General features: G+C 48.6%; 3 protein-coding genes across 8 annotated transcripts in view; 1 reads left to right on the forward strand and 2 right to left on the reverse strand.

Annotated features, from left to right (window-relative positions):
• Window positions 1-21,657, reverse strand: part of LOC121301280 (RNA polymerase II elongation factor ELL-like) — a 794,007-nt gene that overhangs the window by 385,838 nt on the left and 386,512 nt on the right. The gene's annotated exons all lie outside the window — the stretch shown is intronic.
• LOC121301293 (repulsive guidance molecule A-like) lies at window positions 1,249-12,607 on the forward strand. The gene is made up of 3 exons (XM_041230550.1): window positions 1,249-1,513; window positions 5,980-6,488; window positions 10,610-12,607. The coding sequence occupies exons 1-3, from the start codon at window positions 1,420-1,422 to the stop codon at window positions 11,261-11,263; spliced, it is 1,257 nt and encodes a 418-aa protein (XP_041086484.1). The 5' UTR covers window positions 1,249-1,419; the 3' UTR covers window positions 11,264-12,607.
• LOC121301283 (CUGBP Elav-like family member 5) overlaps window positions 18,992-21,657 on the reverse strand; it is a 56,366-nt gene continuing 53,700 nt past the window's right edge. For all 6 annotated transcript variants that reach the window (XM_041230526.1, XM_041230524.1, XM_041230525.1 and 3 more), the window contains exons 12-13: window positions 21,488-21,652; window positions 18,992-21,215 (exon numbers count right to left, since the gene is read on the reverse strand). In XM_041230526.1, coding sequence (XP_041086460.1) covers window positions 21,525-21,652 — 128 coding nt within the window. In that variant the 3' untranslated portion in view covers window positions 18,992-21,215; window positions 21,488-21,524. The remainder of the gene's footprint in view (window positions 21,216-21,487; window positions 21,653-21,657) is intronic.

Consider the following 21,657-nt stretch of genomic DNA (forward strand, 5'->3'; position numbering starts at 1 on the left):
TGCAGGATCCCAGTGTCTCTCCAGGACTTGCTAGGGGTAGTGTCTCCTGCATACCCATAGAAAGACTCTTCCTATCTGTGGTGCAGTGCAGTGTGGGTGCTGTTAGTCTGAGGTGTACAGTGCACCTCAGTGCTGCAGGGGGGGGCTAATATTATTGCCTTTGCTTGGATCAGTTCAGCGGGGCTGTTTGGTTTGACCATCTGTGGGATGGAGTGCTGCAGCTGACTCTGTGTCAGCTTTGTTTTTGCACATGGTGCAGCGACCAGACCCTGTTGCTGAACACCCTTGGGAGCTGAGAGGGTTGTTTTCATAAAGCACTGGCTGCACATTGAGAAACAATCAGGACGGCAAGGCACTGACAAACAAGGGCCCAGGAGCCATTCACCAATACCAGCATTTACAAGAACTGAAAGTAAACGAGCCCGCCAATATGCAAGTAAAGAAAGGGGAATTAAAGTCATTTCTGCAGTATCTCAAGTTCAGAATACAGTTTCTAGTGTTTGTTTTTTATCGTGCTTGTCTGTGCTTCAGCTCTGTTCATCGTGCTTTACTAGACTCTATGATGCTTGTACCACAGGACTCCAATTGCAACATGCGCACCATCTTTACTAAAAAAAGTGAATGAATCTGAACTGAGATGCCTGTGGGAGATTTCCAATGCCCGTTCTGGCTTGCTTATTTCTGGATCTGCAACATCAGCTGCTTTTACTCTCTTGCAATAGGAAAGCGAGACGCTGGCAGCGCAGTGTTTGATCATCCTGCAACACTTTATAACAGCTGGCATGATCCAAGTGTTCAAAACACAGTCCTGCTTCTTAAAAAGCGCTATGCGTCTGGACCCAGAAAACTTTTAAACTGCCTCGTTTGTGTGAGATCAAGCACCATTATTTCATGTACTCGTTTAGTGTGGCTTTAATAGCTTGCCTATCATAAAGGTTTCCATATATATATATATATATATATTATATATATATATATATATATATATATATATATATATATGCTGTATATTCATTACACATATAATATTGTTTACGGCTTCTTTATAAAAAAAGCAACAGAACATGTTTTATTTCCCAAATGAAAACTTTAAACGCGCACCGGGCTTCTGAGAAGCGACTGGCTGCACCTACACTGCAACGCAGCCTCCAGTCTGCTAGTAGAAGCGCACCCTCCCCCGCAGCGCTCCGTGCTACCCCTGTCAGCTAGAGCATGGATTGGTATTTATTAAACGACACCGATATTCAAATTAAAACGCATTTCTGGCTTGCTATGGGTGAAGTGCGGAGGCGCCCCGCCCTCGTCTGGTTGAGCGCGTTTGAATGACAGATCTCGCAGGGCTGTGAATTTGTGCTTGGTTTGCTTATCCGCAGAGTCCCGCACCAGTCAAGGAGCTCCATCGCAACTGGATGGCTTGGTATGGGGGAAAGCGGATTGCACCCTTCGGCTGAGCAGCGGCTTTGGACGACGTTTGCGTTGATAATGGTCGTGCTGTCAGTGTGGCCCAGAACAGGTATGGAATGGACGCATATTCATTATATATTGTTATTTATGTGCAAAAAAAAAAAGTTTTACTCAAACTGTTTTGTTGTTGTTTTGGGAGTTGAATGAGAGGAGCGGGCTGCGTGTGCCGTGCTGCACACATAGGAGAGTCGAGATCTTCCAAACAAACTGCCTGTCTACTGAAAACAAACTCTTAAAACCTGAAAATTAATTATTTGCGTAATAATGTAAAAAAAGAAAATGGGGAACAAAATGGGGAGCAGAACTTCTCAAAGCTATCGCAGAGTGTTTTGATCCGGGCTGCGCCAGTTATAAGGGCGGCTGGGTTATAACTGTGCCGGGCGGAAGAGACTGGAATGAAAGCAGGGGCTCCGGTAACGTTTCCATCGGATTGCTTTCCAACTGATGACACTGAACACTATTTAACAAACAAAAACAATCCGTAGTCAATTACAAAATAATGAACTGTTTTTTTTTTTTTTTTTTTGGGGTTTTTTTTTTTTAAGAAAGGTGTTTAAAATCCTGGTAATAATTTCTAAAGCCCTGAAAGTGGTCGTTGTTGTACACCCGGAGCACAGAAACATGCCTTTCTTTCAGCTCTCCGGGTCTGCAGCCTCGTTAACCTTTCCCAGGCTCTTTCTCCGGGATTGCGAGGCAGTTTGAAGCGGTAACGTTTCCCCCCTCCACAGCACTAAGCGGTGGCTGTTTTATAACCAATTACTAAGAAAAACAAGTTACTTTTTAAGAGAAGAAACCGCTATGGTAGTTTTGTCAAGTGTTATATAAGATCGTATTTAAGTATTTACACACGCATTTTATTTTTCATGCGATTTATCATATAGAAAATTACAGCAGGCTCAGAGAGCGAGAGTGTGTGTGTAATTATATATATATATATATATATATATATATATATATATATATATATATATATATATTGGATTTTCTAAACAAACTTTCTCAAAACTAACGGGAGCGGTTTTTGCTACAGTATTAAATGATCCCTCTTGACATTCAGGCTAACAGATCTCAGCTATTTAGGGTTATTTGTTCAGCCTCTTGAAATCCCTCCTGTTCCTTTTAAACAGAACCCGGCGCGCCCGAGTGTGTCTGAAGCGAGACCCTCGTTGTATTTGCTAAAGAAACGCGTAATAAACCCTTCCATGTAAACAGCTTGTGTTATATAAACACTGCCCCAGTGCTGGCAGTAACACACGCCGGTTCAGAGTTTATAAATCAGCAATAATACAGCAAGGGACTCAGAACAAAACCTTTTATTTGTAATGCTTGCTAACTTTGAGCTAATGCTTTTTGGAGTGTACAGGTTTGAGACGCGTTGAAAGGATAGTAAAGCGTTTAAACCGCTTCAATCGGCGGGGTTTGCAAAACAAACTAATGGGGTATCGAAGTGTTTGAGCAGATCGCCTGGCGAATATCTGTACGCGAGTTCTTGTGAACACAGGACCGGAGACCCCTGTCTGTCAGACCCCAGACTGGGACATTCAATACCCGACGTGTTCCGCCTCTACAGCGTGCTTCCAAATAACTTCAATATGAACCTTACTGTAGTACACATTCGTGTGAATAAGACATCCTGTAACTAATGCAATTTACTAATATTAAAGCTACTCCAGCTGTGTGTGTGTGTGTTCAGATGTGATGCCTTAGTCTTAAAGTATTTCATTTCAGTTTAAATGGAAATGTGAACAGCTATCCTAAAACACTTTAGCTTGAAACACATTTGTGCAACCTGGGGGGATGTCATGAATGCAGCTCTGACTAGCTGTCTCCAGACACGCACAGTTAAAATATGTACTGCAGTGCACTGCTGTATGTGGGTATAACCGCTGTGCAGGAGGGTATATGGGGAGCTGTGTTTCCTAATTGAGGGTTTGAACCTACAATTAAGCATTCAGCTCTGTAGCTTAGCATGGTGAAGATGCCATGTCTCATTCAGCATGGTGAAGATGCCCTCTCTCATTCAGCATGGTGAAGATGCCCTCTCTCATTCAGCATGGTGAAGATGCCCTCTCTCATTCAGCATGGTGAAGATGCCCTCTCTTATTCAGCTCTGTAGCTCAGCATGGTGAAGATGCCCTCTCTTATTCAGCTCTGTAGCTCAGCATGGTGAAGATGCCCTCTCTCATTCAGCATGGTGAAGATGCCCTCTCTCATTCAGCTCTGTAGCTCAGCATGGTGAAGATGCCCTCTCTTATTCAGCTCTGTAGCTCAGCATGGTGAAGATGCCCTCTCTCATTCAGCATGGTGAAGATGCCCTCTCTCATTCAGCATGGTGAAGATGCCCTCTCTTATTCAGCTCTGTAGCTCAGCATGGTGAAGATGCCCTCTCTTATTCAGCTCTGTAGCTCAGCATGGTGAAGATGCCCTGTCTCATTCAGCATGGTGAAGATGCCCTCTCTCATTCAGCATGGTGAAGATGCCCTCTCTCATTCAGCATGGTGAAGATGCCCTCTCTCATTCAGCATGGTGAAGATGCCCTGTCTCATTCAGCATGGTGAAGATGCCCTCTCTCATTCAGCATGGTGAAGATGCCCTCTCTCATTCAGCATGGTGAAGATGCCCTCTCTCATTCAGCTCTGTAGCTCAGCATGGTGAAGATGCCCTCTCTTATTCAGCTCTGTAGCTCAGCATGGTGAAGATGCCCTCTCTCATTCAGCTCTGTAGCTCAGCATGGTGAAGATGCCCTCTCTCATTCAGCTCTGTAGCTCAGCATGGTGAAGATGCCCTCTCTCATTCAGCTCTGTAGCTCAGCATGGTGAAGATGCCCTCTCTCATTCAGCTCTGTAGCTCAGCATGGTGAAGATGCCCTCTCTCATTCAGCTCTGTAGCTCAGCATGGTGAAGATGCCCTCTCTCATTCAGCTCTGTAGCTCAGCATGGTGAAGATGCTTTGTGTACACCTTAACGTTGCCAAGTATCCAAGGACAGGCTTTGCTTTTGGTCTCGTTCGATTCAGTTTTGAGTTAGTGTTAGTCAGTATTTCCCTGTCAAGCTGCCTTTTCCTAGTAAAAAAACAATCAACAGCAAAATATCAGCTGTGGAGAAAAAAAACCCAACAGAAATGCTTTTAGGAAAGTCTGGAAGTGTTCCTCTAAGCTGGGGGAAAGCATGGCCGCTAAAGCAATGCTGCACAACTCCGCTGTGCTTTGTGGAGGTCAAGGAGCCCTCTCTGTGCACTGCTGTGCTTTGTGGAGGTCAGGGAGCCCTCTCTGTGCACTGCTGTGCTGTGTGGAGGTCAGGGAGCCCTCTCTGTGCGCTGCTGTGCTGTGTGGAGGTCAGGGAGCCCTCTCTGTGCACTGCTGTGCTTTGTGGAGGTCAGGGAGCCCTCTCTGTGCACTGCTGTGCTGTGTGGAGGTCAGGGAGCCCTCTCTGTGCACTGCTGTGCTGTGTGGAGGTCAGGGAGCCCTCTCTGTGCACTGCTGTGCTTTGTGGAGGTCAGGGAGCCCTCTCTGTGCACTGCTGTGCTGTGTGGAGGTCAGGGAGCCCTCTCTGTGCACTGCTGTGCTGTGTGGAGGTCAGGGAGCCCTCTCTGTGCACTGCTGTGCTGTGTGGAGGTCAGGGAGCCCTCTCTGTGCGCTGCTGTGCTGTGTGGAGGTCAGGGAGCCCTCTCTGTGCACTGCTGTGCTTTGTGGAGGTCAGGGAGCCCTCTCTGTGCACTGCTGTGCTGTGTGGAGGTCAGGGAGCCCTCTCTGTGCACTGCTGTGCTGTGTGGAGGTCAGGGAGCCCTCTCTTTGCACCGCTGTGCTGTGAGGAAAGTGTAGCTGTCCAGGTGACCTGGCTCTGCCTCACTGTCTGTCTCTCACAGCTCCTGACTTTATGATGATTCAGTCTGCAGACAGGATAGATTCATTGCAGCTGGTTTGAGTAATGCTGCTGCCGGAGCTGTAGTGCGGATGTGTGTGTTTGAGTGATGCGATTCCCCTGCACTCCTCTGGTAATCTCTCTGTATGAATCATCCATCTGCCTTGTGCTGAGCTAGCTGGAGCTGGAGGCCCCTGTCTTTCTATCTTTTAGTTTTGCGGTTTGTTTTCTGCTTTGATCAGTCAGTGACATCGGCGCACAAGCTGCTGTGGATTTATTTGTTTCGTTTTTTTTATCCTCCTTTCGTTACATTTGATGTCTAATGAGCTGTGCTGCTTTGAGAGAAAACAAAAACATGCAAAACTGAGTGTACAGGGCATACATTTCCAGTGAAGCGTGCTGGCCGATCCCAGTGCTCAAGATAACAATATGTTTAAGCTACAGCACAGTAAGGCTCATAATGTATACAACAGGACCTCACAGCTCTATTGTGAAATTATTGGAAGCCAACACAGCAGGTCCCAGTAAAGAGTTTTCAGATCACTAAAGACCTCTGATTGTACTAATCATAAGTGAAAAGCAGCAGCTTGGTCCTGTGCTGTGTGGTTGAGTTGTTAACCCCTTTGCTAACCGGTCTCCCTCTCTCCCCCCTCAGTGCATTGCCAGCAGTGTCGGATCCAGCGCTGCAATGCCGAGTACGTGGCCTCCACCTCCCCCTCTAACGGGCTGCAGGAGGACCAGCCTGCCGACGTGGATTACTGCATCGCCCTGCGCGCCTACTCCCAGTGCACCAAGAAGACTGCGCGGGCCTGCCGGGGGGACCTGGTCTACCACTCCGCAGTCTTCCGCATCAAAGAGCTCTTCAGCCAGTACAACTGCTCCAGCGTGGGCCCCACGTCCTCGGGCAGGGCCCAGGGCACCAGCCACCCCGCCATGCCCGAGCTGTGCGACTACGAGAGCCGCGCGCACGCCTCACAGGGCCCGCGCCACGGCAGGTACGCGCACTGCGGATTATTTGGGGACCCCCACCTGCGCACCTTCAGGGACGAGTTTCAGACCTGCAAGGTGGAGGGAGCCTGGCCCCTCATAGACAATCAGTACCTGTCCGTCCAGGTCACCAACGTGCCTGTGATCCAGGGCTCGAGGGCCACCGCCACCAGCAAGGTGAGAAGGGCTGGGGAGGAGGGGAGGGGCTGGAAATCAAAAAACAAATACAAGCCTGATGGAGGGCTTCTGATGGAATTTCATTACAAACATTACTGATATGTTGATGTTTAAAACTTACAAACTCAGCTTTGAGGGCCTGCCAAATGAAAAGGTGTTAAGAGCCACAATGTCTTGTCTATTTGTCATTGTTTTTGTTGCAGCTTTTATGTAGTTGCGTGTTTTCAAACTTGTTTCGCCACTGTGACTGGAAGCAGAGTGTCTGTCAAAGATGACCAAAGTTAAACCCCAGAGTTACTGCTGCTGCTCCTGCTCTAAGGGGCTTGGGCTCGTGGCAGATTGGCTCCCCCAGGTGGACACTGTTTGCACTGCATTTAATTCCACATGCAATCTTGAATGTAGTTTTATTATAAGTCAATGTTTTATTTAAATTCAGTTCTTAGTAATACAAACTAGATTTTGCAAAAAATAAATTTCCTTGAATATATCTGAATACAGTAAAAGAATAGTTGGAATATGCTGTTTGGTAAAAGCTGCATTTTAAAATGAAGTCAAGCCATAGGATTGCACACGTTAGAAGAAAATTGCACCAAATTGATCTTCATAGCGGTTCACTGAAAAGTAGACAAGTTCAATTTGAGCAGATCTGCGAAGTGTACAGGGGGTTTAAAATGGTGAAATTGGTCAAAGCAGAATGCCATGCAATCGGAGAAGATGATTAAACGTTGCAGCCTCCAGCCTCTGTCCTCTCCGCCCCTGCGCTCCTTCAGCAATGCAGAGAGTGGCTGTTTGGACTGCCTGTGATTTATACCAGGGCTCGGTAGAAAGCGGGGGCCCAGCCTGGAGAGCAGAACACCAAGCCTGGAAATCATGCTGCTGAGCTGTCAGCCCAGGACCGTCATCCACACAGGTTTTTGGAAGCTAATTATAAAGCTTGTTATTTTTAATGGCAAACGTGTGTGTGTTTATATTGCTCGCAGGAACTGGCCTCTCTCAGGTCAGGAAAGTGTCCGGATGAAAGTGAGCGCAGTACCTTTTAAATTTAAAAGAGCAAATCAACACAAGACTCTTATTCATGTAATGCGGGGGATGGGGGGGGGTGACTAACCCTCGGGGGGTTGGGGGTGGGGGGGTCCTCATGCCCACAGTTAAACGTTGCTTTATGCACTCTGAACAAACACAAGGCATGGTTTCATTTCGGTTTGCTTTAGATGTCCTACAGTTGATGATTATGAAGCCTGCTAGAACACAGCTACCTGAACCCACAACAGCAATACAATGCAAGTATCCGTCACAGTTCAGTGAAGTGCAATTCAACCCTTTACTCAGAACTCCAGATCACCGCGCGGCACCGTCCATCGCTGTCCAGATCACCGCGCGGCACCGTCCATCGCTGTCCAGATCACCGCGCGGCACCGTCCATCGCTGTCCAGATCACCGCGCGGCACCGTCCATCGCTGTCCAGATCACCGCGCGGCACCGTCCATCGCTGTCCAGATCACCGCGCGGCACCGTCCATCGCTGTCCAGATCACCGCGCGGCACCGTCCATCGCTGTCCAGATCACCGCGCGGCACCGTCCATCGCTGTCCTGCGCGGGTCTATTTCAGTGTATTCACTGTCATGGAAGGAGTGTAGCAATCACTGCTAATCAAGCACCATGCATGTGACAGCATCTATACTGCCGGCTGTATTCACTTTGAAGGTTTATTTATTGATCATCATAATGCAGTTGTTGGGGAATGTGGGTAGTGGAGTGAACCCCCATCTCCGGTCTTTAAAATAATCTCTACTGCTCAGGTGGCAAGATTAGTAGTAATCTCCAACCCAGGTTAAAGACACTTTAATCATCTTGGTGGGGATCTGTGCTGATGCAGTGATTCTGCTCTGTGTGAAGTCAGTGTGCAGTGCAGGTGCTGATGCAGTGATTCTGCTCTGTGTGAAGTCAGTGTGCAGTGCAGGTGCTGATGCAGTGATTCTGCTCTGTGTGAAGTCAGTGTGCAGTGCAGGTGCTGATGCAGTGATTCTGCTCTGTGTGAAGTCAGTGTGCAGTGCAGGTGCTGATGCAGTGATTCTGCTCTGTGTGAAGTCAGTGTGCAGTGCAGGTGCTGATGCAGTGATTCTGCTCTGTGTGAAGTCAGTGTGCAGTGCAGGTGCTGATGCAGTGATTCTGCTCTGTGTGAAGTCAGTGTGCAGTGGCAGGTGCTGATGCAGTGATTCTGCTCTGTGTGAAGTCAGTGTGCAGTGGCAGGTGCTGATGCAGTGATTCTGCTCTGTGTGAAGTCAGTGTGCAGTGCAGGTGCTGATGCAGTGATTCTGCTCTGTGTGAAGTCAGTGTGCAGTGCAGGTGCTGATGCAGTGATTCTGCTCTGTGTGAAGTCAGTGTGCAGTGCAGGTGCTGATGCAGTGATTCTGCTCTGTGTGAAGTCAGTGTGCAGTGCAGGTGCTGATGCAGTGATTCTGCTCTGTGTGAAGTCAGTGTGCAGTGCAGGTGCTGATGCAGTGATTCTGCTCTGTGTGAAGTCAGTGTGCAGTGCAGGTGCTGATGCAGTGATTCTGCTCTGTGTGAAGTCAGTGTGCAGTGCAGGTGCTGATGCAGTGATTCTGCTCTGTGTGAAGTCAGTGTGCAGTGCAGGTGCTGATGCAGTGATTCTGCTCTGTGTGAAGTCAGTGTGCAGTGCAGGTGCTGATGCAGTGATTCTGCTCTGTGTGAAGTCAGTGTGCAGTGCAGGTGCTGATGCAGTGATTCTGCTCTGTGTGAAGTCAGTGTGCAGTGGCAGGTGCTGATGCAGTGATTCTGCTCTGTGTGAAGTCAGTGTGCAGTGCAGGTGCTGATGCAGTGATTCTGCTCTGTGTGAAGTCAGTGTGCAGTGCAGGTGCTGATGCAGTGATTCTGCTCTGTGTGAAGTCAGTGTGCAGTGCAGGTGCTGATGCAGTGATTCTGCTCTGTGTGAAGTCAGTGTGCAGTGCAGGTGCTGATGCAGTGATTCTGCTCTGTGTGAAGTCAGTGTGCAGTGCAGGTGCTGATGCAGTGATTCTGCTCTGTGTGAGGTCAGTGTGCAGTGGCAGGTGCTGATGCAGTGATAGAATGCCTTTTCTAAGGCTTTCTGCCTTGCCCTCCCACAGCCTGTATGAAGTTTTATCTGCGGATGCACACAGTTTCCATGGCAACAGTGGCTTTGCCGATTAGAAGGGGCTTCTTTTCTTGTCCTTGTTGTTTTTTGTGGGATTTTTCAGCTTCTCTGGGCTTTTAAAAAATGCTTATAAAAAGTCCCTGCAAGTGTTCCTGCACCCCCAGGCTGCCCCTGCCCTGCAGTGAGGTTCAGCCCCTAGCTCAGTCTTGGCCTCGGTCCTGATGGCAGACCCACTCATCCTGCCAGTGAAGTGGGTTGCCTTGGCAACTCCAGACCTCCTTCATTGCAGAGCTTGGGGTGCAGTTCTGCCTGAATCCGATATCCCAGAGAGAAATGAAACCGAGAAAAATCAAACTGCTCTCGCACGAAGTGGTCTTCTGCTTTGCTCCATAACAACCGCTCATAATAAATAATAATCTTTATATAGCACCTTTCATAGTGGAGCACCATCACAAAGCGCTTTACAAGATACGAGACTAGGGTGTGTGAGAGTCACTTACAACAGCGTCGCACCCCAAAGACAGAGCACAAGGAGGCCACATGACTCATTCAGGGTCACACACAGTGAGTCAGTGGCTGAGCTGGGATTTGAACCGGGGACCTCCTGGTTACAAAGCTGTTTCTTTAACCACTGGACCACAATGCCTCCTCTTGTCAAATTCCATAACTCTAGAAGAGAGGTAAACAAGCATAGGCATGCTTTTAGTCAGGGTGGATTGCAAACCTCTGTAAAGGGCAGGATTTATAGGGGTAAAAATATCAGTGCAGCTCATTTCTCGGTGATCGGTATGTATTTAATTCTGCTGGAGGCACACCCCCCTCCCCTTTAAACAAACAGGCATGGCTCGTGCGGTTGGGTTCAGACACTGAAAGGCCATGAATTCAGAGATGTTTCAGGGAAGGAGCTTCTCAGGAGGCACAGTGCAGCTGAAATACGAGGGACATACCAGGATTGCATCTTCATATGTATTTTTTTCTGTTCTTCCAGATCACTGTGATCTTCAAGAGCTTCCAAGGCTGCACAGAGCAGAAGGTGTACCAGGCCACCACAGAGGACCTCCCCTCAGCCTTCCTGGACGGTACGAGGGAGGTGGGGGGCAGCCTGCGGATCCTGGAGCACGGCCGGCGGGGGGGCGACTCCTCATCCTCCCAGGTGGAGATCCAGGCCCGCTACATCGGCACCTCCATCATCGTGAGGCAGGTGGGCCGCTACCTGACCTTCGCCATCCGCGTCCCGGAGGACACTCTGAACTTCTCCGAGGAGGGCTCGGGGCTGCAGCTCTGTCTGCACGGCTGCCCCCGCAGCGAGCTCATCAAGGAGCACACCCTGAGCGGGCCCGGCCCCAGCCCCGCGGGGCCCCGGCCCTCCTACACTGTGGAGTGTGCCACCGCCAAGTGCCGCGAGATCCTGCAGGTGGAGGACGTGTACTTCCAGTCCTGCGTGTTCGACTTGCTCACCACGGGGGACCCTGAGTTCTCCATGGCAGCGTATGGAGCCCTGGAGGACCTCAAAGCCCTGCCCCCTAGCAAACTGAAACAGAACTCCCCCCGGACTCCCCGCATTTACAGCGCGGCGCAGAGAACTGACGCAGGGCCCGGCCTCGCCCTCGCTCTCGCTGCTCTGCTGCGCTGGCTCTCATAAGATACGTTTAAAACAAAAGCTGAAGAATGGCGGCTCAAGTCAGAGGAAGGAGTCCCTTTTTTTTTTTTCTCCCGCACAAGGTCCCAGAAGAGCGCCCTCCACGCTTGGCAGGCAAACCCATCCCAGAACTCATCAGCCCGTCAGGGTGAAACTGACTCAAACCACTTCCTTTGTGTAAACGAGGCAGTCACTGGGACTCCCATTGCGGCCCTTCCTTCAGCGCAGGGCAGCATGTTTGTTTCACCCAGGCCCTTCGTACTCTGATTTTTTGCCTTCTCTCTGGGTCTGGGCCTGCACTGGAATAGCATGTCTTGAACGAGGATCACGTCTTGTAAGTTGTCACAGCAGTATGTTTGCAGCACTGGACTCGGTACAGCACTGGAGTGATGCTTCTAACTCCAGGAGGACTGTGAAGCTGTCCAGCAGGATCAGTCTTCAGGGGAGGCCCTGGTATTCATTGAATCAAGAGAAATACTGCTCCAATTCCACACAGGCGGAATGAAATGAACCCCTGAATCCCTCCTGGGACAGGAGTGGGTCCCGCCTGCTGATGCTGTGTTTACAGTCACTACAAATTCATTGTCAACCAAAAAAAACCCTGTGGATTGTGGACTGGATATCTGCTGGATTGAGTGGTAATACAGAAAAAAATAAAGTAAAACTGGATCCAACAACCTTTTAACGATGCTGCCTATCTCTAATGCCATCTCTGGGATTTGGAAAGGGGAGGGGTGGACTGTAACTGTTGCTTTAATCGGAACCCTGGAACAAGGAAACCACGTTTAGCTTTGACTGTGCATCCCCAGAATCATTTGCTCGTTGATAGCAAGCTGAACCAGCGCTTGTTTTCCTTTTAGTGTAAGAATGTCTTGAGTAAGGAGGTGCCTGTCTGCTGTGAGTCTGCTGTGTGCACCCGTGCATGTGTGGGGAGCACTTGACACACATGGACTTCGCTCTGCACTCGGCTGACTCTACTGATCTTTTCAAGCAGCAATGTGGAAATGGATTTCTTAAATACATTTTCAAGGTGCATGTAATGAATAAGTATGGGACTGTATGCCCCCCACCCCCCACCCCATTCAACACAGACTCCCTCCTCTAGCTGGAGCACAAGTCCTGGGTTTAAAATAAAGCAAAGTTTCTATATAATAATATATTGAGAGTGTATATATGTGTTGTATAATGTGTAAATGTGCTGTACATAGAGGAGTGGAACTGGCAACACTGCTGGTTCCTGTTCCCTCACTGTTCTATTGAAACTGATACGAGCCGGCAGCATAGGCATTTCATCTGTGTTACTCCCCTATTAAAAGTGACCCTGAAATGGGCTGTGTGGTTTGAATTCATTTCTCTGGGTTTCCTCGTCTCTTGGGTGTGAGTGTGTGTGTGTGTGTGTTTGTCTCTGCTACGGGTCTCTGGTCTCTCACGTTGTGATCTCATTCGGAAGGGAGTTTTCACAAGCGACGGGAGATACAGCCTGGGCCCCTGTCCTGAAGTCCTGTGCGTGTTGGGGGGAGGCAGTGGAGTAGAACTGTGATGTCATCATGACGTGCTCTGTAATTGCTCCCTGTGGACGGGTCTTGTCGTTTCATGTCTGTTTCTAATAGCCTGCAGCTCACAGGCTGTCTGGGGACAGGGCTAGCTCTTACAACGTTCACATTCATACAGACAGACACACACTGTTTTCAAGGGTACCATTTAAAGAAGTACAGTGCGTGAGACCTTCTGTATTAATACAAACCAATAATACCTTGTAATATATAGATCCTGATACTGGGTGATGCAGCCATCTGAAATGTCGCTGGATCGTTAGGTTTGTACATTCAGAGGTGTTTTAGAGGAGAGAGTGATTTTTTTTTTTTGCCAAACCCATGAGCTGTTATTCTAACAACAAACTGTGAAGCTGCGGTCCCTGTCGCGTGAGGAGAGTCAGTCTCATTTTGTTTGGAAAGTAAATACTTCCATGAGTTGTGTGTGTTTTAAAAATAAAGAGTTACATAATAAAAATGTAAAAAAATCCAAAAATGAACGTAATTATCTCGAAGTGAAACCAACCTTGTTTGGTTTTGTTTAAATGGCGGGACGGGGCCATTTCTGCAGAGAATTGAAGCCTGATTGGATACACTGTGTTTCATTTAGCCTATCTAAAGAGTCAGATTTAATATAGTTTGAACTAAACTTTACTCCCTATGACAGTTTCATAGCCTGGAATAAGAATTTCAATGATGTACGCGAAGGGTTTTCTGTTCATCTTCATTTTATTCTGAAAATAGCTTCAGCTTTAACCTTTGCTTTGTGACGCAGTCCAGCGGGGTGGACGAGGTTAAATGTATTTTGAAAATAACAATAAGTAAAACAAACGGGGCGTGTGTCATTAAGAAAGCGTGGCTTTTAGAACTTCTGTTTGGTAAAGTAAGAGGTCCCCCCCCCCCTCCAAGTAGAGGACACTTGGTTGAGCTCTATTGTAAAATTCAGAGCAAAGTCTTGAGTGTTTTTCAAGGTCTACAGTGATGTGGGGGGGCTCACTCTTCACTTCTGCTAAACAAGGACTATTAATTTGCTAATGAATAAAAAGTCTAAAAGACTGATTGATTGATTTTCCAAGAGGAGGTTAATTTAGAATTAATAGAGCGCTTAGCAAGATGAATAGAGTGTTCTCTTTCTTTCTTTCTTTTCCTCCCAGACTGGTAAGCAGATAGATGAGGAGGATTTTCCACAGTCAGAGGCAGGAGCATCAGGCGGCTCACAGCTGCAGTGTCTCGCACTCCTGGTCAGTGTGAAACCTTGTTGACTGTCCAGTTGGTGTGTATTCCTCAATGGTAGATTTAGATGTAGTTTCACCTCCCCCCCCCCCCCCCCCCCCCAAGAGTTTATCAGGAGGGGATGTGTTTTCATGAAGTGATTGTAATAAAGATGGAGAGCCCTGCTCACGCAGTGACCAGCACTCTCACTGGAATAAAGAGCTGCAATTACAACACAGGCCCGTGCATTCTCACTTATGCTCCCCTCTCAGTTCAGTCTCCTTATGCTTCCCTTCATAGCCTGTAGCTAAGTGGTTGTTAATGATTTCAGAAATTCGAGAAGACTCGCAATGTCTCAAAACACCTACCTGTGGAGAGAAAGTGGAGATACCAATGGGCATCATCCTTTAAGAACAAATAGCCAGCTTTTCTTTTCATCAGCTCTATCTCAAGAACACTGGCGCTGAAAGCTGGCACGGGCATTCTTGAACACGAGATCCCAAGGGTGTCACAATCTGCAGTGGCTCCACAAAGTGTTGTGATTCCCCTGCTGGTTTGTGATGATTGGGGCTGGGAAGTGTATTAACCTTTAACCAACCCTTACTAAACATCCTGAGAGCAGATAATCCCCCGCAATCTTCAAGAAGAGGCACAATAGCTTTTAATATACAAGCCAGCCCACAATTGCAATGTCAGAAAGTGGTGTTATAAAGAAGTGTGCGCGTGTGAATTTGTTAGAATTATAATGCGGTCTATCCAAGTCAAGCCGTGTAGAATACAGAGCAGTACTGCGTGGGCAGCACTTGCACATTAAAACGACAATCATCTGTAACAATCCTCAGATTACATGCCTCATTGCTGCAGCCTGCTCTCAGCTGCCATAAAGGTGCCAGTCCCCACTAAAGCAAAACCCATAAATGTTTCATTTTCTGCAGGCTTTTAGAGACATCGTTGCTTTCTCATTTGACTTAATGAATCTCTTATTATCCAGTCGGAGGTCAAAGAGTATGCTTAATAAAGCACACTCCGGCAAGACTCAGGTTTGCAGACCTACACGTACTGCACTCAGTGCTGGGGTGGAACTGGAGTCTGCAGCCTGTGCTCTGCCTCTGGATACTGAGCTGGAGTGGAACTGGAGTCTGCAGCCTGTGCTCTGCCTCTGGTCCCGTGCTGGAGTGGAACTGGAGTCTGCAGCCTGTGCTCTGCCTCTGGTCCTGTGCTGGGGTGGAACTGGAGTCTGCAGCCTGTGCTCTGCCTCTGGTCCTGTGCTGGAGTGGAACTGGAGTCTGCAGCCTGTGCTCTGCCTCTGGTCCCGTGCTGGGGTGGAACTGGAGTCTGCAGCCTGTGCTCTGCCTCTGGTCCTGTGCTGGAGTGGAACTGGAGTCTGCAGCCTGTGCTCTGCCTCTGGTCCCGTGCTGGGGTGGAACTGGAGTCTGCAGCCTGTGCTCTGCCTCTGGTCCTGTGCTGGGGTGGAACTGGAGTCTGCAGCCTGTGCTCTGCCTCTGGATACTGTGCTGGGGTGGAACTGGAGTCTGCAGCCTGTGCTCTGCCTCTGGATACTGAGCTGGAGTGGAACTGGAGTCTGCAGCCTGTGCTCTGCCTCTGGATACTGAGCTGGAGTGGAACTGGAGTCTGCAGCCTGTGCTCTGCCTCTGGTCCTGTGCTGGGGTGGAACTGGAGTCTGCAGCCTGTGCCCTGTCTCTGGATACTGTGCTGGAGTGGAACTGGAGTCTGCAGCCTGTGCTCTGCCTCTGGATACTGAGCTGGAGTGGAACTGGAGTCTGCAGCCTGTGCTCTGCCTCTGGTCCAGTGCTGGGGTGGAACTGGAGTCTGCAGCCTGTGCTCTGCCTCTGGATACTGAGCTGGAGTGGAACTGGAGTCTGCAGCCTGTGCTCTGCCTCTGGTCCCGTGCTGGGGTGGAACTGGAGTCTGCAGCCTGTGCTCTGCCTCTGGTCCCGTGCTGGGGTGGAACTGGAGTCTGCAGCCTGTGCTCTGCCTCTGGATACTGTGCTGGAGTGGAACTGGAGTCTGCAGCCTGTGCTCTGCCTCTGGTCCCGTGCTGGGGTGGAACTGGAGTCTGCAGCCTGTGCTCTGCCTCTGGATACTGTGCTGGAGTGGAACTGGAGTCTGCAGCCTGTGCTCTGCCTCTGGATACTGAGCTGGAGTGGAACTGGAGTCTGCAGCCTGTGCTCTGCCTCTGGTCCTGTGCTGGAGTGGAACTGGAGTCTGCAGCCTGTGCTCTGCCTCTGGTCCTGTGCTGGGGTGGAACTGGAGTCTGCAGCCTGTGCTCTGCCTCTGGATACTGAGCTGGAGTGGAACTGGAGTCTGCAGCCTGTGCTCTGCCTCTGGATACTGTGCTGGAGTGGAACTGGAGTCTGCAGCCTGTGCTCTGCCTCTGGTCCCGTGCTGGGGTGGAACTGGAGTCTGCAGCCTGTGCTCTGCCTCTGGATACTGTGCTGGAGTGGAACTGGAGTCTGCAGCCTGTGCTCTGCCTCTGGTCCTGTGCTGGGGTGGAACTGGAGTCTGCAGCCTGTGCTCTGCCTCTGGTCCTGTGCTGGAGTGGAACTGGAGTCTGCAGCCTGTGCTCTGCCTCTGGTCCCGTGCTGGGGTGGAACTGGAGTCTGCAGCCTGTGCTCTGCCTCTGGTCCTGTGCTGGGGTGGAACTGGAGTCTGCAGCCTGTGCTCTGCCTCTGGTCCCGTGCTGGGGTGGAACTGGAGTCTGCAGCCTGTGCTCTGCCTCTGGTCCCTGTGCTGGAGTGGAACTGGAGTCTGCAGCCTGTGCTCTGCCTCTGGATACTGTGCTGGAATGGAACTGGAGTCTGCAGCCTGTGCTCTGCCTCTGGATACTGTGCTGGAGTGGAACTGGAGTCTGCAGCCTGTGCTCTGCCTCTGGATACTGTGCTGGAGTGGAACTGGAGTCTGCAGCCTGTGCTCTGCCTCTGGATACTGTGCTGGAGTGGAACTGGAGTCTGCAGCCTGTGCTCTGCCTCTGGTCCCGTGCTGGAGTGGAACTGGAGTCTGCAGCCTGTGCTCTGCCTCTGGTCCCGTGCTGGGGTGGAACTGGAGTCTGCAGCCTGTGCTCTGCCTCTGGATACTGTGCTGGAGTGGAACTGGAGTCTGCAGCCTGTGCTCTGCCTCTGGTCCCGTGCTGGAGTGGAACTGGAGTCTGCAGCCTGTGCTCTGCCTCTGGTCCCGTGCTGGAGTGGAACTGGAGTCTGCAGCCTGTGCTCTGCCTCTGGATACTGAGCTGGAGTGGAACTGGAGTCTGCAGCCTGTGCTCTGCCTCTGGATACTGAGCTGGAGTGGAACTGGAGTCTGCAGCCTGTGCTCTGCCTCTGGTCCCGTGCTGGGGTGGAACTGGAGTCTGCAGCCTGTGCTCTGCCTCTGGTCCCGTGCTGGGGTGGAACTGGAGTCTGCAGCCTGTGCTCTGCCTCTGGATACTGAGCTGGAGTGGAACTGGAGTCTGCAGCCTGTGCTCTGCCTCTGGTCCCGTGCTGGAGTGGAACTGGAGTCTGCAGCCTGTGCTCTGCCTCTGGTCCCGTGCTGGAGTGGAACTGGAGTCTGCAGCCTGTGCTCTGCCTCTGGTCCCGTGCTGGAGTGGAACTGGAGTCTGCAGCCTGTGCTCTGGCTACTGAGCTTTTTAGATGTGGGTGTATGTACTTGGAAAGAACTAAACATCCGGTTTGAATTTTTATTGTAAAATGTAAAAAAAAAAATAAATAAATAAATAAATGAAAAAAGAAAAGGAAAAAAATGAACATTATTGTTTTTTTTTTTTTTAAATACATACTCTTTATGACAAATTAAATAAATGATATATAAATAAGTACATCAAAAATGAATAAGTTAAAGCAGCAAGTTTAAATTAAACACAAAATAAAAACATGTTTGGTTTCTCAATGTATAACAACAAATCCTTTTTTTTTATTCCTAAAAACAACATCATTGCTTCTCGTTTGTTTGCTGCAATGTAGTCAACCAGCAGCTAGGTGGCGCTGCTTTTAATTTTTTTTAAAACCTGACACGGTCGCATCCTGTGCTGCAACATCTGTCCTAACACTGAAACTGGTTCACATTTCAGGTGCAACAAGCAAATATATTAAACATATATATTAATAATAATAATAATAATAACAATAATAATATTAATAATGCCGCCTCTTGTGCTGAGAAACCAGAAATCTAACATGATTAATAAGTTCCCCAAAAAAGTTCTGTGCTGATATTTTTCCCGAAATATACAGATTTGATATCTATAGTAAGCTTTTTTTTTTTTTTTTTAGCGTTCAAACCAGTTAAGAATCCTCCTCTTCACAGTATAATAACACACCCCCCCCCCCCCATTGAGCATGCTCAGAAAATGAATGATCATGGATGGAGGTAGTGTAGTCATAGCAACCAAAAAACAAAGTATCTTGAACTGGTCATGGTACGCTGGACTATAATAACTGGAGAACATGTATCTCCTGAATGCCCTGGTTCATGTGTGAATTTCACAAGGCTCTCTTAGCATTAATCAACTGGCTAGAATTTAAGGACAGTACCGACTAATCATGACAGTGCTGGTGTCTGAGCGACGGCTGTCCTGGAACCAGTTTGGGGTGCTGATCTGTGGTCCTGCCCCACGTGGGCAGATGTTTAAGTGTCAGACCTGGGTTTCTGTAGGCAATATTAATAGTATCGACAGGCTTGTGATCATTGAAACCACAACAGCCCCCAACACCCTGTGCTAGCCCTTGTGAAAGTGTACCTGGTCAGTCTGCTGTATCCCCCCCCCCCCCCACGCTTTTCCCATGGTTATGCTCTGCATTGACCAAAGTTTACCCTGGTTTGCCATGTTTATTAATATGCTTTACCATGCTTCCCTATGCTTTACAAGACCTCTCTGTGCTTTACAATGCTTCCCTGTGCTTTACCAGACCTCTTTGTGCTTTATGATGCTTCTCTATGCTTTACCACCCCCTCTCTGTGCTTTACAAGGCTTCCCTATGCTTTACTAGACCTCTCTGTGCTTTACAATGCTTTCACTGTGCTTTATTACATTTTGAAACTTTTATAAGGGCGAATATTGGAGGTCTCTCATTCCTGGCTCAGTTAAAAACAATTGAAATAAATGCGGATGGATCTAGTTGTGATATGGCACTAATGCGAGGCGTCAGGCTTCATCAGAAACACGTCTTCAGCTTCATCAATCAATAAACTCATTAGACACTTCAATTAGAAAAAAATGAACTTCTTAAAAGGCATTCGTACAGTCCAGTGTTTTGCCCATAACAACGTCATTCGAGTGTTGTTGAGTGCGTGTCTGTGTGTGTGCATGTGCGTGGCGTGCGGTGGAACAGTCTAGCAATAGCGAATGGACTGTAGTGTGTGTGCTGGTTTTTGAGACTGGCTTGTTTTGACGGGGACAAATCTGTGTGCTAAACTGCTAAATAAAAGAACCCGTGACCTTCAGTTTGTACTGAAGCAAACAGCTCTGTGCACTTTCCCAGAGCAAGCTGCGTGATCCTGTGTCTTCAGAACAAGGCTACAGCAGGTCCTCCAGCAGCTCGGTCAGCACTGAGCTGCTGTGCAATGTCCTTGCAAGAAGCGGGTGGCACTTCTGTGGCGAGAGCTGTCTGTGTAATTTGGGTTCTTTAGTCCCCAGTTAAAGACATTGACTCTTTTTATTGCTGTGTGTCTATGGACCCGGGAGGCACTTTTCCAGCAGTGTCTACTGTCATATTCGCAGGACTGGGCCTTGGTTAACGATGCTGCGTTTGTATTCCTAACACACGCGGTATCGAAACTGCACACCTGAGCGCTACACTGGATTTGCAGCAATGCAACACTTATTTACTTTGCTTCCCGTTTTCAGTGTCTGGGATTTGAGTTGAATGTCTGTCCTAACCTTTGCTTGTCCACGTGGTGGCACTGCGTGCTATGTAAAATCCCACTGGATCTCAGTCTCCGCATCTGTTTAAATGGGTGGGGTTAAATAAATCACACTGCTGGTTTCCTTATCAGGACCTGGAATGCATAAAGAAAGGGCATTAAAAAAAAAAAAAAAAAGTGAGCGAGCGTGTATGACAATGACCATCCCAACGCAGGGTTAAACCGACGTGGGGGCTGAGGAGTGTGCTGAAGCAATGTTAATAGGGTTATAACCTTGGCTGAAAGCTGTGCATTTTTAATCACCGATTCCACAAATTAGCTAGTGATCTATTGGGTGTACGAGGACACGCAGAGAGAGAGTGTGTGTGTGTGTGTGTGTATGATCTAGAGCAGGGGCGCACTGTAAACCTGCAGGGGTTGCTATTGCCGAGTTTCATTCTGTGCTTTTAAAAACTAAAAGACGTGTCCCAGACAAAGCGACCTCTTCAGACTTTTATACAAATTTCCCATGACTGAAGATTCACTGTTACTGCAGTTCTGAGCATGCCCTGATCAATATCTACTCAAAGTATTCTACTCCACTAAATACTCTTCTATTATAGCATTAGCAATTAGTTTGATCCTGAAACTCAATAAGAATAAAAGAAAGACAGCCAACCTCTTTCCACCCCAAACCCTGAACTATTATTCGAATCCTCCTCAATATTATTATACATTACAGTTTAGAACAATACAAATGTTTGGTCCTTTGGTCCTTAAAGAAGGAGAGCTTGTGAACCTCAGCAACCCCTCAGCTTGTCAAGAAGAGAGAGGGACAGACAGAGGGACAGACAGCCAGTCCTCCTGCAGGAGAAGCGATTCCTTTCGTTTTTATCCCACATCGCTCTCTTGTTTTCCTGCAATCTTCAAGTTTTAACCCTCATTTGTCCAGTAAAGTAAAACCAAAAAATCTCAAGCTCTCTGCTGTTCATATATAGAAAGATAGAGAGATAGAGACAGGAAGGGGGAGAGAGAGAGAGGAGACAGAGACGAGACAGAGAGAGACAGAGAGAGAGGGAGGGGGGGAGAGTTTTTTTTTTTTGTTTGTTTTTTTGCTTAATTTAAAAATTCCAGTCTTGATAAGAAGACAGCGCTGCAGTAACGTTTCCGATCTGAGTTTTGCTTGTTTGTTCCTTTGTGTTCGCTCTCCGCTGTCGAGGATCGGCGCATCTTCTCGCTTTGCTCCGGAACAGCTTCTTAAATTAACACCGATACGTCTCCAAGAAGCTGCTTTAGTTTTTTTTTTTATAAAAGAAAAAAGTAAAACTCCTCCAAGATGTCTCCTCTTTTCTTATGGCCTAGCAAAAGAGAAAATGAAAATCTCACATTAAAGACTGAAACCAGGTCAGCAAGCCTGCTGCTGCTGCAGACTGTTTGTTTGTTTCTGTAACAATGAAGGGTTGATGTTTGCCGAGGCAGGACTAGAGCAGCAGCCGGCTCCCTTTAAGGAGTGCAAAGCAAGGTTTGTTTCATTATTGTCACACACACACACACACACACACACACAGGTGTGCAGACCCAGGTGTAACTAAGCGGGTGTCTCTGCCTGCCACACAGTCCCCTGGCGTACCTGCGCTGGCACAGGGAGTGCTGGCTCTCGGCCTCTGTCAGTACGGGCGGCTGGCATCCTTCGGCCGTTTCAACTGGACTTTCAACCTCTTCATGCCAATCTGGAATCCATTCATGGCCTGGATGGCAGCCTGAGCGCTGGCCGGGTTGTCGAAGCTCACAAACCCTGGG

This window comes from Polyodon spathula, chromosome 27 (genome assembly GCF_017654505.1).
Source record: "Polyodon spathula isolate WHYD16114869_AA chromosome 27, ASM1765450v1, whole genome shotgun sequence".
In the NCBI taxonomy this organism is placed as follows: Eukaryota; Metazoa; Chordata; class Actinopteri; order Acipenseriformes; family Polyodontidae; genus Polyodon; species Polyodon spathula.

What these genes read in the sequence shown, in the direction of transcription:
- LOC121301293 (XM_041230550.1), top strand. Translation starts at nt 1,420, where the DNA reads ATGGGGGAAAGCGGATTGCACCCTTCGGCTGAGCAGCGGCTTTGGACG. An exon ending in GTCAGTGTGGCCCAGAACAG is followed by an intron (nt 1,514 to 5,979) that starts GTATGGAATGGA and finishes CTCCCCCCTCAG; the next exon opens with TGCATTGCCAGCAGTGTCGG. An exon ending in GGGCCACCGCCACCAGCAAG is followed by an intron (nt 6,489 to 10,609) that starts GTGAGAAGGGCT and finishes CTGTTCTTCCAG; the next exon opens with ATCACTGTGATCTTCAAGAG.